Source organism: Malurus melanocephalus, unplaced genomic scaffold (genome assembly GCF_030028575.1).
Source record: "Malurus melanocephalus ecotype Western Australia unplaced genomic scaffold, MMel_1.1 scaffold_0, whole genome shotgun sequence".
In the NCBI taxonomy this organism is placed as follows: domain Eukaryota; kingdom Metazoa; phylum Chordata; class Aves; order Passeriformes; family Maluridae; genus Malurus; species Malurus melanocephalus.
This window is the reverse complement of record NW_026623232.1, coordinates 10,308,293-10,322,943: the sequence shown is the minus strand read 5'-3', so window position 1 is coordinate 10,322,943 and position 14,651 is coordinate 10,308,293. Positions and strand designations below refer to the sequence as shown.

At 39.3% G+C, this 14,651-nt stretch overlaps 1 protein-coding gene across 2 annotated transcripts in view; it reads right to left on the bottom strand.

Annotated features, from left to right (window-relative positions):
* The window catches only part of SPATA7 (spermatogenesis associated 7), a 39,594-nt gene extending 35,245 nt beyond the window's left edge, over positions 1–4,349 (bottom strand). For both annotated transcript variants that reach the window (XM_057383538.1, XM_057383619.1), the window contains exon 1: positions 4,236–4,349. In XM_057383538.1, coding sequence (XP_057239521.1) covers positions 4,236–4,275 — 40 coding nt within the window. In that variant the 5' untranslated portion in view covers positions 4,276–4,349. The remainder of the gene's footprint in view (positions 1–4,235) is intronic.
* Between the last annotated feature and the right edge of the window lie 10,302 nt (positions 4,350–14,651).

Here is a 14,651-nt window from a genome sequence, read left to right as displayed (position 1 = left end):
TATGAATTTTGCATGGGATCATTTGTGTCACAGGCAAAATATGTTGAAAATGCTACACCCCCTGACACGCACTACACATAAGCTTCTAAGCCATTAATAAGATGGGTGCTATTTATACACTTACTGTGCTGGATTACACAAAAGCTCTTCTTTATACATACTCTCAGTGCCTAGGAGTTAGGTCTTTAAGTCCTTTAGAATTAATAGTCTTATAGTATACTGCATTAAATTAAAACCATGCAACCAAAACTGTATTTCAGAGRAATACTGTTTCAAGAGTCAAACCCTCCTCTGAAAAAATTCAGGAATCTAATGAAACAGTACAGTAGCCTTCATACATGCTAATTGAGTAATATTTGATTAAATAATTCTTGAAAAATATTTGTTGAAAGGCTTCCCATGACCAGTAAGGGAAGTTCTGGATCCAAGCTATTGCTCCTTTGCAACAACTACCTAAAAGGAAGCTGTATAGTGAGGCAGGTGTCAGTCTCTGCTCTCAGGTAACAAGAAACAGGATGAGAGGAAATAGCCTCAAGCTATGCCAGAGGAGGTTTAGATCACCTATTAAATTTTTTTTTTTTCATGAAAAGGGTTGCAAAGCACTGGAAGTGACTGGCTGAGGACGCCGTGGAGTCAAAATTTCTGGAAGTGTTCTAAAAATGTGTGGATATGGCACCAAAGGACACACTTTAAATGGTGAACATGGTGGTGGTGCTAGGTTGATGGTTGGACTTGAAGGTATTTTCCAACCTGAACAATTCTATGATCACCGGCTCGGGCAGCACCTTTACAATTAGCAGTGGCACCAGCAGTTTCTGATCTTCTAGAAAGGTGTGTGAGGGATGATGTTCTACAAGTGACTGTATGATGCTACTAAGTGATAGTGAACAATGATCAACATTCATACCACAGTTTAGAAACTTCTGTTTTAAAAGGTTACTAATCTGAGTTGCCTGGATAGCTGTGCCTGCACAGAACATACAYGGTAATCCAGGAGCACACACTGCCATGTGCTGTAACAGCTCCCCTGTGGGAATGGTGCTAATGTTCAAGGCAGGGACAACTCTGGCTCATGAGCACACCTGACACAACAAATACATAAATGTATAGACACACTAGATGCAGATTCTTCCACATGTATGGAAAAAAAAATCCCTTTTTCTAGTATAATCTGCACCTACAAAGATGCCTTCTCCCTCATCTCCTTAGTGTTATTAACATTCCCCCTCCCCTATTTCTATCTGGAAGTACATTATCAAAACAAGCCAGCCTCACCCAGAATGGAGAGCAGAGAAACCTGGACACACTGTACTTCAGAAAAAAAATGCAGAATATAATCTAGAGCAAAGAAGCTAACAGGGTTAATAGTTTGAACACTGTTTACTTTAACAGGTGTTTCACTTGTAGCATGCAAGAAATGTTTGATAAAATGGGAGCAGTTAGGCATTTAAGCTATCTGCCCCATAGAGACAGGATTTTAAGCACATGAAGTGACGAAAACTCACTAAATAGACTATTTGACTAATGGTTAAATTCAGGATAGGTTTTTAAGAGATTCACTGAGTGAAGGTTTTAATTTGGTAAAAGGTTAAGAACAGTGATTAACATTTCCCAATTTCAGTTAAAATTACTATGTTTCAAATAAAACTTCATTCTTTGAAGACATAACTGGATTATTTTTCATCTTTCTTGTTGGTCAAAGAAAACTTCAGCTTTTGAAAACTGAACTGATGCTACCAAACTAATAGTTTAATAAGTTTAATAAGCTGTTTGTTCAACTGGCAAACAAATGAACAAAAAAAACCCAGCAGTTCACCAGTCTCTGCATTAACACCCTTTAAGCTCCAGTCAGATTTCCTACAATGCAGGAAAAATCTAAATAAGATGGTGTTGTCTGTAAACACATTAAGCAACTTATTTTTTTAAATCTTGGAAGCCTGTGCCAACTGCCTAAACCTAACAACAGCTGCCATGCAGCAGTAATGCTGACTTAAAAGGGGCACAAAGGTGTGATTAACAGTAAGTGTATGATGCTGTTAGGTATTGCTGTTCAGGTACATATTCCCACTGGCTACAGGAATTAAACAGCCCAACGCAAAAGACTGGATTTAAACAACAAAGCGGGTTTTATATTACAGTATTCAGATTATTTGAGGTCATACTATAAATCTGCGAGTATATTAACTGACTTCGGAAATTACTACAGTATAACTTTGAGGTTTATACCTGGAATTAGGGAAAAACATAACAGATTAATTCTTCAATACTTCTATGAGGCTAAAAAAATCTCAGCCTTATTTGAACTTTGACAAGACCTACATGCAAATCCTATACATTCCAATATACAGCAACATTTCTGTTTGCCCACTAYTCTCACTAGACAAAACAAGGCCTGATACAAAACAAGTATAAAATTTTGGCTCTTTCTTTACACTGATGAGGCTAAGTCTGAACAAGAAACTTTGCATGGCATATAACCCGGACATTGAACAGTGCATCCTACCTCTTCCGTATTAATAGATACCCAGTGTGTGGATAAAACTGCCTCTTGAGAAACCATAAACATGTCTTCTCCCTCTTCCATGAACTGCAAGCAACCCAATTATGTTCTGCCAAGTTTGCTCAGRCACACAGATTTCCAGCTCAGCGTTTTAGTATCTCCACCTGCGCTAATCCTTGCTCTTTGTAAGGATCCTTCCTGCATGCCTGAGAACCCATACACTGGGCTGCTCAGGCACACACTTCTGACTCCTCTGTAACCTCCTATGCAGACAAGCAGTGGCTTCCCGATTTAATAGACACAGAGTAATTTTTCCCTACTTTTGAACTTTTTTTTTTTTTGTTAAAAAGAAGTCATTCAAGCAAAGCTTGCTGCAACCTGAATGAAATGTAGATCGTGTATCCTATATATTCCCATTTTATGGTCAACAATCAGCATACTTTCTGATTGTCTATAAAAATATTTTGGCAAACTAAGAATAGTCGGTAAAGGATGTACTTGGCATAGAACTGCCCTCACAGTTTCGGTTATAACAGAGCATAAAAATTGGGAGCACTAGATAGTAGTTTTTGCTCTGAATTTCATATTTCTGTTCAAACTGCACTTTGATATCAGACATCTTCTGAAGTGGCATCTGTCACTGTCTCCAAAGATTGGAACTGACACTGAGATGCAACAGAACAGTGAAACGTTATCTCAAATGGCTCTGACCTTATGCAGCTCTGTATGATCTTGACATTACAGTACAACACTGAATAATTCCTACACTATTTTACATTATGCATRTAATCCAGTTCATATCTAAAAATATTTTAGGTACTTTCCAAGAGCCAGAGTTGGCTCGTGCAAGCATTTTTGCATGTTTGTGCTTCTKTTATCATATATAACAAATGCCCCTAGGATTATTCATAGGAACAGGGCACCAGAAGAGCTTACAGATGGTTAAATACGGGTAAGGAATCACCTTATAAGACCTTTAGAACTTTGCAGTCTTTTGTTTTTTCAACAAAAAACTGGATGACACTAATGCTCCTAGTTCTTATCAAAGATGGATGAAGTTAGCAAATAGATGCAGAAACATCTAAACAACAAACTAAAACACCTGGATCTACAGCCAAACACACGGGTTGTACGCCCAGGCTACAATCCATTATAATAACCCATGAATAACAGCTTTGGAGAGGACGAAAGTTGACTAAGGAAAAAAACTGGCCGAGAAATTTGSGCCTCGCAATCACGGCGGCCGATCCGGCAGCCCGAGGCGCTCGATGTCCGTACAGTAAGGAGGTACCACGCGATGGCGGCTCTAGGACGCACCATTCCTGGCCGCGACTCTCGGAGGATTACAGCCCGTCCCAGGCTGTGCGTGTCTCCTGCCACAGCAGCAGCACTCGGCTCTTTCCATGGCGGCCCCACCGCTCCCCACACGAGACGGACGGACCGGCACAGCTCGGGGCGGCCGCGTGCACCCCCTGAGCGCCCGCCGCACACCCGGGGCGGCTCGGCGGCCCCTCGCCCCGCGGGCCCTGCCGGCTCCGTGCTTCCCTCACGCTAGCGGGGAAGGCGGAGGCGCCGCCTGCCCCCAGCCCCGGGCGAGACGGACCGTGCCCCGCACCCCCACGGCCGGCAGGGACGGGGGAGGGCGGTCGGCAGCGCGTCCCCCCGGCAGGCAGCCCCCGCCGCCCCGCGGCCAGCGCTCTYCGCTCCCCCAGAGCCGCCACCGAGCCCCCCGCACCTCGGCTCCGCCTGCTGCCGCTCTGCATCTTCAGCCCCATCCTCCCGCCCGGGCCCGCAGCGGGGGCACCGGCCGAGGCTCGGCTCGGCGGCTACGGCGGTTCGTCCCGCGGGCGGGCGGGCGGGCGGGGCGGGGCGCGGGCCGGGGCCGCCTCGGCCGGCGCGGCGTTGCCATGGCGGCGGGAGCGCGGAGGCCTCGCCCTGAGCCGGGCTCGCTCTCGCAGCGCCCGCCGGAGCTGGCGGGACGGGAGGGGCCGCAGGGGCCCGTTGGAGCGGTGTTCTGCGGTCCCGACAAGGTTTTGTCCCCTCATTATCGGAGCCTTTTTCTTGTWGCTTGACGGGAAGTTGAAGATTAATGAATGCCTGGGAGAAATTTGCGGCAAATTGATCATATTTCAGGGAACGAGTGACAAAGCGACAGCCTAGAGCGTTCCCAGTGTGTTACGCTGAAGAAATTAATTCTCAATATCTTTGGAAATGAACAACACCTTAGAAATGAACTACAGAATAAGCTTTTGAAAAGTAGCCTTTTATCCCATCACTGATTAATGTATGCATGCCGATGTGCTGGGTTTGCTGGACTTTCTGAAGAAGGAGTAGGGTTTTATTTACATTTTGTCTGACAGATTGCTATTTTCCTTAGTGTGAAATCACGGAGGGCTTTTGTACTTTTTTTGTGTGAATATTTTTCTCACTGTCGGGCCAGGGGTACTGCAGTCTCCTCCATAGCCAGACAAGTCACAAAAGGGTACCTGTTGTCCCAGATGGAGGGGCATTCCCCCTTCACTAYCTAGAAATGAGTTTTAATTGCAGGCTAAATACAACATTTTATGTGATTTGATACACTTCCTTACATGCTAGGAAAAATAATTCGAATGAAGTGGAAAATCACAGCAAAATAAAGGGGCTGTTACTTGAAAACAACTTTTCTTATGTCTGTCTCAGTCAAAGCTCCCATTTGRTCACACAGCCATACATGCTGGATGAATCCTCTAGTTTATCTGCCCCAGTACTTTTTGTATACTCTACCAAATCCTTCAAAAACCTTTTCAGTAGTAGTCTGACTATTGAGTGTTGTGATGTCCCTTTTAATTTTAGATATAYCTGTATTTAGATATACTCTTACTTCAGAAGCTATATAAAGTACTTCTGGCCTTAGGTTTTATGCTTCATGTAGTAGTGATCATTTTGGAAGTCTAATTCTGTTTTGTATAAAATCATCCTTAAATGTAGTATGTGTCAGGTTTGTCTGGGAGAGGTTGGAGAACGGAATGAATGCTGTGGAAATTTATCAGTCCTCCGTCCTCTGCTGGTCCTGTGTCTCTCTCATTGCTTTTTATATAAAAGTGTCAGTTGCCTTGGCATTTCAACTGCTGTTAACCATAAAGTTAAAAACACCTTACCTTTTTGTCAAAGCAAAAGAATTTGATAGCATTTTGACATTTTCTCTTGTCTCTTAGATCTGAGGTCAATGTCTTGGAAAGTATCTGCCAGGAAAAAACTACAAAACAAGAAAACCACAATCCAACAGTTTGTGTGTGGAGGATTTTCTTTGGTTGGTTTGGTTTGGGTTTGGTTTGGTTTTGGTTTTTGTTTTTTTGTTTGTTTTTTGGGGTGTTTTTTGGATTGCTTTTTTGGTTTTTTTGTTTGTTTGCTTTGGGTTTTTTGTGTGTTTTTTTGTTTGATTGTTTTTGTTAGTTTTGTTGGTTTTTTTTCTCTGAAGCAGATACTTGATTGTGTGTGAAATTAGAGATTTGGGGAAAGGGCTTCAGAAATTAGTTACCATAGTTCTTGTGTTTCAGAGTCTCTGGTTTATACTTCGATAAAAGATCATTAAATCTGTGARTTTTAGAGGTAGAGATAGATAGTCTTTAAACAGTTTCCATTTCAGATACCTGAAGATACTGAAAATGAAAAGAAGTGTACAAGATTCTCACCTCTACAAAGATGTCCATCATACTTTCTACTGCAGAGATCAAGTCGCAGAAAACACTCATCTCTGTTTGCTTTTTCCTTTCACAAAATTAAATTGCTGCTCATAGTAACCTTTCTGTACCTTTTAAAGACTTTTTTTTTGTTTCTTTATCTGAAGTCTGAATATCAGGTTCCCAAATTCTCAGTTCGTAGTACTCAACATGCAGTGTTAGTCTGTTCTGTCCAACCCATATGACAAATTCCTGTACTTCTTTCCATCATGTAGATAATTAAAACATACAAACGTAAGTAAGCATTTTTAGAAATATGTCACAGCTATTCCCCTGGTTTCTAGGCAACACTGAGGGAATGTAGAGAGTTCCAGTAGTTTCCTCTCAGTTAGTAGTCACAACATCATAGAGATGTCCTGTCTCTGAAATATTTGACCTCTGATGGCAGCACATACCAAAGCTTTATGTATTTCTAATTGGTCTCACTTATGGGCCTTAGGTCCCCTTTAGTCTGTGAGASCATATGTATTTTGAGTGTAGTTATGTATATACCAGATGTATAATGGGGTGCACATTATGTCCCATAACTAAATTTTTAAAAAAGTCTTAACGAAAATTGAATCAGTCCTAGACTTTGATCCACTCAAACAAGTACAGAAATAAGTTACACAGACTGCTGCAGAGATCCTGTTGAGGATTGCTGAAGAAGCAATACCCCATCAAAACCTGTAAGATTTGTCCTTTCCCAGTCTGAAAAGAGGAAACACRGTAATCAGTGTTTCTGTCTGTCCTATTCAGCAGGCATTTTCCCTTTTTCCTTGGAATGCATGACAACAGAACATGGTTTTAAAGCGCACTTTTACTGGGAGGGAAGGAAAGCTGTAGAAATATGAGAGTCACATTTGCAAGGGTAGGTGGCCATCTGTCCCCATCTTGGCATGGGCTTAGGGAGCAATTGCCTTGTTATCTACTACCTCTGTGTATGTGTATCATACAATGTAGACACCTAACTGCTGTGAAAATGTACAATTCATAGTATTCAGCAACAAGCCAACACAGAGGAAAGTATTTCCAAAAAAAGGAAATACCCAATAAGATGTCCACTTTCTTTTGCATACTTAGCCCAGACAGATGTCTTGGTTTGAAAAGATAGGTGTTTGCTAATGAAGGCAGGAACGTTTTTTGGAGTGGTGGATATGACTCTTCTCCTTTTTTCTGAATTATTATAGCTTTGAAAAAATTACGGGTTTTTAGGTAAGAATATGGTAAAAGGGAATAACAGTTTTTACTTATATATATATATATATATATATATATATATATATATATATATATATATATATATATATATCAAGGTGAAACAAGTAACAATAACAATAGCAACACACAGCCCAGTCTTAAACCTAGTGACAGCTTTACAGAGATACAGTCTCTTTTTTTGGTGAAGTTATAGTTCTGTTGGCAGAGACGCTGTTGGCTCCCGGCCGGGCAGGAAGGGTGCGACGATTCTTCGGAGGCTGCAGGGGATGTGGTTGCGCGGGTCCCAGCTGGCTCAGATCTCCCGCGTCACTAATGATTGATATAAAATGGCAGAGGTGGATGGAGAAAAGTTTCTCTACAAAACTCACAGCGAACTGTGAGTTTTGCTTTTCTGGACAGCAAAAATTCAGGATTGCAAAGAGACGAGCAGGAATCTCGCGGTTGCGAGATGGGATGGAGCAGACTTCACCCCCTGAAGCTGGGATCTCCGGCCAGGCACAGGAGAGAAAACTACGGTGCAGCAAGCAGGAACTCAATGAGCGGGGGTGCTGGTCTCCGCAGAAGAAGAAGGCAGGCTAGCTTTTTTCTGTAGCGGCTAGCAAGCAGAAAAAAACCTCCTCTCTGCGAAGCAGCGAAAACAAAAACTGCAAATCCCCCCCCCCCCAAACAAAAAAAAACTCTCCTGAGCACTTGGCCAGACTATTAGGGTGTGGCATAGGTATCATTGTCTTTGCTAATCACCCAGCAATTAAAAGGATGACCGGCAATTAACGTATCCTAGCAACAAATGGGAAAGAAAAAAATTCCCAAAGAAAGGGAATAAAAGGAGAAGAATTTTAACCTACAACAGGACAAGTTTCCATTCTGGCAGGACCTCAGACAGTTACTTGCTCACTTGGGACAGAGATCGGTTCCTAACATCAGAACTTTGCTTTTGTAGGATTTGGCTTTCTGGGAAAAATAGCTTGCATGTACCCTGGAAAATTCAAATCTGCAGTTCTCTGGAGAGCTGTCACCTCTTTTGAGCCACTGATTTTCTTCCATGCTTGCTTTTCCTTACAGCAGTCACGTGAGCGTACATATGCAGGCAGGAAACAGCCCAAGAGCCAGATCTGCACACTCTATTCACAGAGTATTCTAGGAAAGTCCTCATTCATCACAATATGTACTTGACCATGGAAATAAGTCTCCTGGATTTACTTGAGTAAATTTTTTTGGTGTAAGTGCCCTATCTCATTGCAGGTTCTCACTTGCCTGTGGCTCTGTGTCAGTGCTCCAGATCCCTCGTTGCAGCTTGCAGAGGGCTTTCACTGAGCTGCAGAAATTCCCATCTGATGTGTTCAGAGCAGCAACCTTGCAGTCTGTTCCCCTACAACTATCTGGAAATAAAAACATTTGTTTGAAAGGTTAGAGATTGCAGTACCTGCTAAATGCACTTAAACAGGCTAGCTGAGCAAGTTTTGTTTGCTACCTACTTAGGAAGTTCTTGTGTTGAACAACTGAAGTAGCTCTCCAGAGCTGGTGTGAAGGGAAAAAAAGGAAAAGATTTAAAAGCTACTGAAATAAGTTGTTTGCTTGCTGTGGGTTTTTTTAAAGGATTACTTTTCCAGGAGGGATGGTAAGTTTTTTTCTGCCTTGTGTTTGCTGCATGTTCTTTGGTCAAACGGTTCTTCAAGCTATTTAAAATCATGTACAGTCTTGAAATATCATTGCAGCTTTCTAAATGATGGAGAGTTATGTGTTCTGGCAGGGCTGCAGACTCCTTTGCTTTTTTCATGGCAATGCATTTAGTAGTTTTGCTATTGTCCCTATGGCAGCAGTAGTCATAGATTTTTGTGAAGCTAAGGCTCCAGTGGGAAAAATGATGCACAAAATTTTCAGAGGACATGGATCCACATCTTAAAAACTGTAGTTTTTCATACTCTGTAATTTAGAACATAATAAGGGAGCTAACCTRAAATAAGAGGGAATGTGATAAGGAAGATGAGGGCAGCTATAGGAATACATAATTACATAAAATTTCTATGAACAGAATGTTAAACTTCCATACTGTTTATCAGCTTAGATGAAAAAGTCTCCCCTGCAGCATTCTACCCTCTACCCTTGTTACATGTATCAGAAAAGAAAAGAGCTTCAGTTTGATGGATGTTTCATAGGTCCAAGGGCCGGGTTGCTCAGSATCTATTTATAGCTTTGTCAGTGACACCTGTGACCTTGTGCACAGCAGTTTGGGTGCCTTGGTAGGTTGCAGTCTGAATTACCTTAATTCCTAGTTGGTAGTAAAAATGAAGGCATTTAGAGTTAGTGCATTTGTCTGCATTTTTGAGATGAGTCTTTTTGCAATGGATTTATCATCAATAGGAGAGGAAATGATATCTATCCTTTGAAYAGTAAATATCAGAACTGTATATTACATTATATGGATGAAACCTGAATGCAGACTAATATTTACCCCTAAGGTAATGCCACAGAAGCCAGGGCCTGTGATTTTTAATATTAAACAGAAATATCTGTAATGGAGTATAACAATTCCACACAAGACTAGAAGAAATTGAATTTACTCTAGATAAGCAAATCAGTAATACAGTGTAGAAAGAAAGAAAGAAAAATATTATTAGAATGGCAAGTCTTATGTGTTGTAATGGGTTATTTCATGAATAACAACATCATYGTATAAATCTCTTTCATAAACTGTTTAATCTCTGTCTTAAAAGTCGCATTTATTTCTTCTTGCAGCCCTCTTTAAAAGTTTGCTCAAAAATTCAGTTCCTTACAGGAATACAAAACATTTACATTCATGATCGGTGTATATGTAGTTAATGTGTATTATTCTCAGGTGGAATTAGTTTTATGGCCTTTTGTTCACTTTTCAGAAGTTAGGATTCCCATTCCCATTCCATGTTTTTCTTCATATATTCTAGTAAGATCTGTGCTAGAAACTCTTACCTGGTTGATAATTTTATCCTGCTTGATGTATTTTATTTTCTTAGACTTTCCATGTTCATTTAATATTCCCATGTCTCATTCTTCCTCTGTCATCTTCTTTTCATAACAATTCTCCTTTCTCTTCCAAGGCTTGCCTTTGCACTTGGGGCTGCTAATACTGATTGTGTTAAAATCTGTACTATGCAAATCTGCAGTGATAAGAAATATAATTGTATTAATTAAATAAATAATATTGTATATTATATTATTTAAGTAATTAGATCAAATATATAATTAAATGATTAATTATATTAATTAAATAGGTTTTAATATTTATTTGCAATATCTTTCAATTTCTGTCATTTCTACATCCCATATGTTTGCATAGTTAGCTGTTTTACACAATGTACTGTGAAAGTATCAGAAGTTTTTCAACACTGGTCTTCTGGGATCATCACTAATAACTTCTCTCCAATCCTTGCAGATTACCTTTCAGAAAAACCTGTTTTGTCTCCATTTTAGCTAAGTGCATCTCAAAAGCCCTCAGGTTCTATCTGTTAATAAACCTATCAGGTTTTATTGCATTTACTTCTGCAAGTTCTTTGGTTTTGCTTTCTTTAAAACATATTCCTGAGGAGTGCCAAGGTCAAACCAACAGGCCTGCCCCTATCTGGCTAATTTTCTTCCTTTCTAGACTATACCATATTCACAGTTTTCCAGCTATTTAGTATCACTTTGAACTTGGTTGCTTGGTTAGGGCAAGTCATGTTCCTTTCCAAAGTTTTCTTTTTTCAATTGGCTCAGAACTATGGAAGGATTTCTGGAGAATCTTCATTGTGTTATGAAACTTCCTAATCTTGCCATGTCTGATGGATAAAGACCTTCATCTGTGAAGGGCTAAGGCACCTGACAATTATAAGGCAACACATTCTTTGGTAAGTACCCAGTGAACTATACATTAATACCATGGATTAGAAAATATTAGGAGGTTCTTTCCACCTCAGTGGAAGTTATGGGAAAAGAATTTCTGTTAAGTTTACTTGAGGTGTAGTAATTTGATTCTTAATGTTGCGTTCTAATCACATCTCATTAGTTTAGGAGATAGCCATTTAAGACACAAGTTGCTTGACTGATTAAAGCTTAATGCAAGTTTTAAGTAGCCTTACTTGTTCTTGGTCTTAGTGACATTAGCAATTTCTGAGGTGGAATAAAATGTCTGAGAAGGAAAATGACATATAAAACAAAGCACTAGTGATCAAAATAAAATGGAAGTGAATGCCAGGCTCCTTGTAAGACTTCAGAGTCTAAAAAAAGATGTTCAATTTCCTGAAAGTAGAGTAAGACTGCCTTTCTTGGGGGGGGGAGGAGGTGGGGTGGGGGGGGTGGGTGGGGTGTTCTACTGGTAATTTTTATTTGAAGATTTTGCTGATCATTTCTTTTGAATCCCAGAGTATTTTGAGGACTTCATTACTGGTAACAAGCTCATTTATTTGCTGTTTTATGACTACTTCAGTGTTACTGATTTGAAAATGAATTTCTCATATAATAAAATGTATGGCTATATTGGTTTTCTCTTGTCAGTTCCCATGGCAGCCTCTCCTGTTCTAAAGATGGTATCAGCTGTCAGACTGTTATGCATCTAATGGTTGCAACAGCTGGATTTCCTCCTACCACTATGTGTGTTTCTTTCAATGACATCATCCCTAAAGCCAAAACTGAAATATTACTCATTTTGGAAAATTTCGTGACAAACAGCTACAATCTTAGGGAATATTCATGCACGAAGAATAGTCACTATATCTCAAAACCTATTTTTTTAATTATTAATTGCATAAACAAAGAAAAAACTCAATTGTTTAGATATCCATCCCAAGTCAGAGTGAAGCAGAACCAAGTTCTAGGTGCATGAACATCCCACAACTCTGAAGAAGAAAAAATATGTTGAAAAGACATAAATATCACCTCATTTGTTTTACAGCTTGTCACAGCTTAAGTGATTCCTCCTTTCCTACAAGAGGAGAATTTCCTACAAGAAGTGGGGAAACAATAGGTTCCCAGCATTTCGGTAGTTTGCTTTGAGTGAATGTCTTTACCCAGTTGTGAGAGAAACAAAAAGCATTATGGTGTTTAAAAGTACTGAGCGTAAAGCAAAAATAGTTTGCTTACTAATTAGATAAAGTTGAAATAGATCTTTAATGAACTTACCTGTGTTTAACTCAGTTTTGACCGCTGCTTCTCAAGACAGTTGAATGAAGAACAAAAAGACAAAGAGCATTGTGGGAGTCAGAAAAAGGAAGTTGACCTGTAAGTATAAATTGACAAGTATAGATTTCTGTGATTACACAAAATGAAAAATTAAATAGCCTTTGGGATTTATTCTTTTYGGACTGTTGCAAAATCAAGAATGAGTTATTTATTATAATTAAAAGAGGATGCTGTAATACCAGAAAGTAATATGAAATTTCCAGCATGTATAATTTATAGACATTTGTGATAATTGAGGGACACGGYGGTTTTATGCAAAGATTTGGTATTGAATAAACTACTAGAATAATAGGTATACTATTATCATCAAGCAAAATGATAATTACAATTATGTGTATGTCTTGATTCTTACATTATTGCTTTAACAACAGTATTTTTTAGTATACAAGTCTGGTTTCTTGGGTCATGAAATTGCCCCTTTTTCTGATTCACTGTATTCAGAGTTTCAAAGTTTTCATGAMATTAGATGAGGGGCTAGGCCATTCTATATAGCAATTACCTCATCTGTAAATGGCTATAATAACATTCTAAAGGGTTTTCATGATTCACTTTAGCTAGTGGAATGTTTTCAGATATTCAACTGGGAGATGCTAAAGAAAATAGAATTAGCTGTATTATTTTTCTCCTTGAAATATCCCATACAGGCAAAAGCAAATTATTGATCCATCTAGCAAAGASCTATAACAGCAAACTAATAGCCTCTTTATATATTTAGCAGCATCTAATGTTAGTTGAGTCCAATTTATGCMAACAGTTTTATAACCACATCTGCTCTGACTTCCAACTTGGCATTCAGAAAACTTGTGCCATAAATGTCCACCTGTGCACTACTTTTGAACTCATTGACGATGGAGTACAGTATTACAGATAATTGTGGTAGCAGAGCCCTTATTCATTCCATCATGTTTTGTTACTTGAAATGCTGGCCAATAGAGTTTTGTCTAAATTATTTCCTTTAATTCCATTAGTGTGGTTAGAGTACTGATAGATTTGGTGGTATGTGCTTAAGAGATACRCAAGATATGTAGGCACCTAACTGTCATTGACTCAGAGTTGTTTGCCTAAGTACCATTGGGAACTTGTCAAACTATTYATTTGAGACATGAAAAAAGAAGAAAAAAAATCTGGAGTACTTTCAGTCTGCTTATCTAAGTTGTCCATGCCTTTTATCATACAAGCAATTTTGATCTGACTATTCAATAATGTTAAGTCTCTGGGATCTAGATATTACCTGTATCACATTATTTTGTATAGTAAGAAGGCAGATTAGAATTGCGAAATGTGAACTTTATAGGCAAATACAATGTAAAGATGCAAAAATGCATAATGGTTTATTTGTTCTTTTTAACAGAAGATCTCAAGGCTTTTCTGTGCATTACATACAGAAGTAATTGCAGCTTTTTTTAGAGTGGTAGGAATGCAATCCTGAATTACTCTATAAGAGGCTTAAAGGAAGTGTTCACTGAAAATGTAAATATATAAAGGAGGCTGGCTGCAGACAACCTGCAACTGTTATCTTTGGAAATYAATGTACCTTGCATTTTTCCATTCTTCAACATGAAGATATGCTATCTTAGTACAATTTCCAACTCACATAAACTGTTTTTTGCCTTTATATTGCCAGAATACAAATGGTCCAGAACCTTATTGTAATTATATATGGTGACATATTTCTTTTGATGGGTAGCTGGATGAAATGCATGTCTCCTGTTGGTCTATAGGCTGTAGCARATCTGCTGACTGTGAGAAGTCACTGCCTATGGGTTGATTCACAGTGAGCTTCTCACTTTGCTGAGAATATGCCACGTGTGAATAACACTGCATTCTCTTGCCATGTTGCATCTAAACTGTTGTGATTCCACTGCATCTTCTCCCACAAAGTACTATGAAACAGTTAATGAAATGGAGAATGGTAGTTGTTCTAGAATGTAGTGATGTCATACATTAGGGTGAACCTAATCTTTTCAGTGCTCTCTTTTTACCAAATCCATTAGATTCCACTCATGGGTTTGTATTGGGTTTTGTTTGTTTGTTTGTTTGTT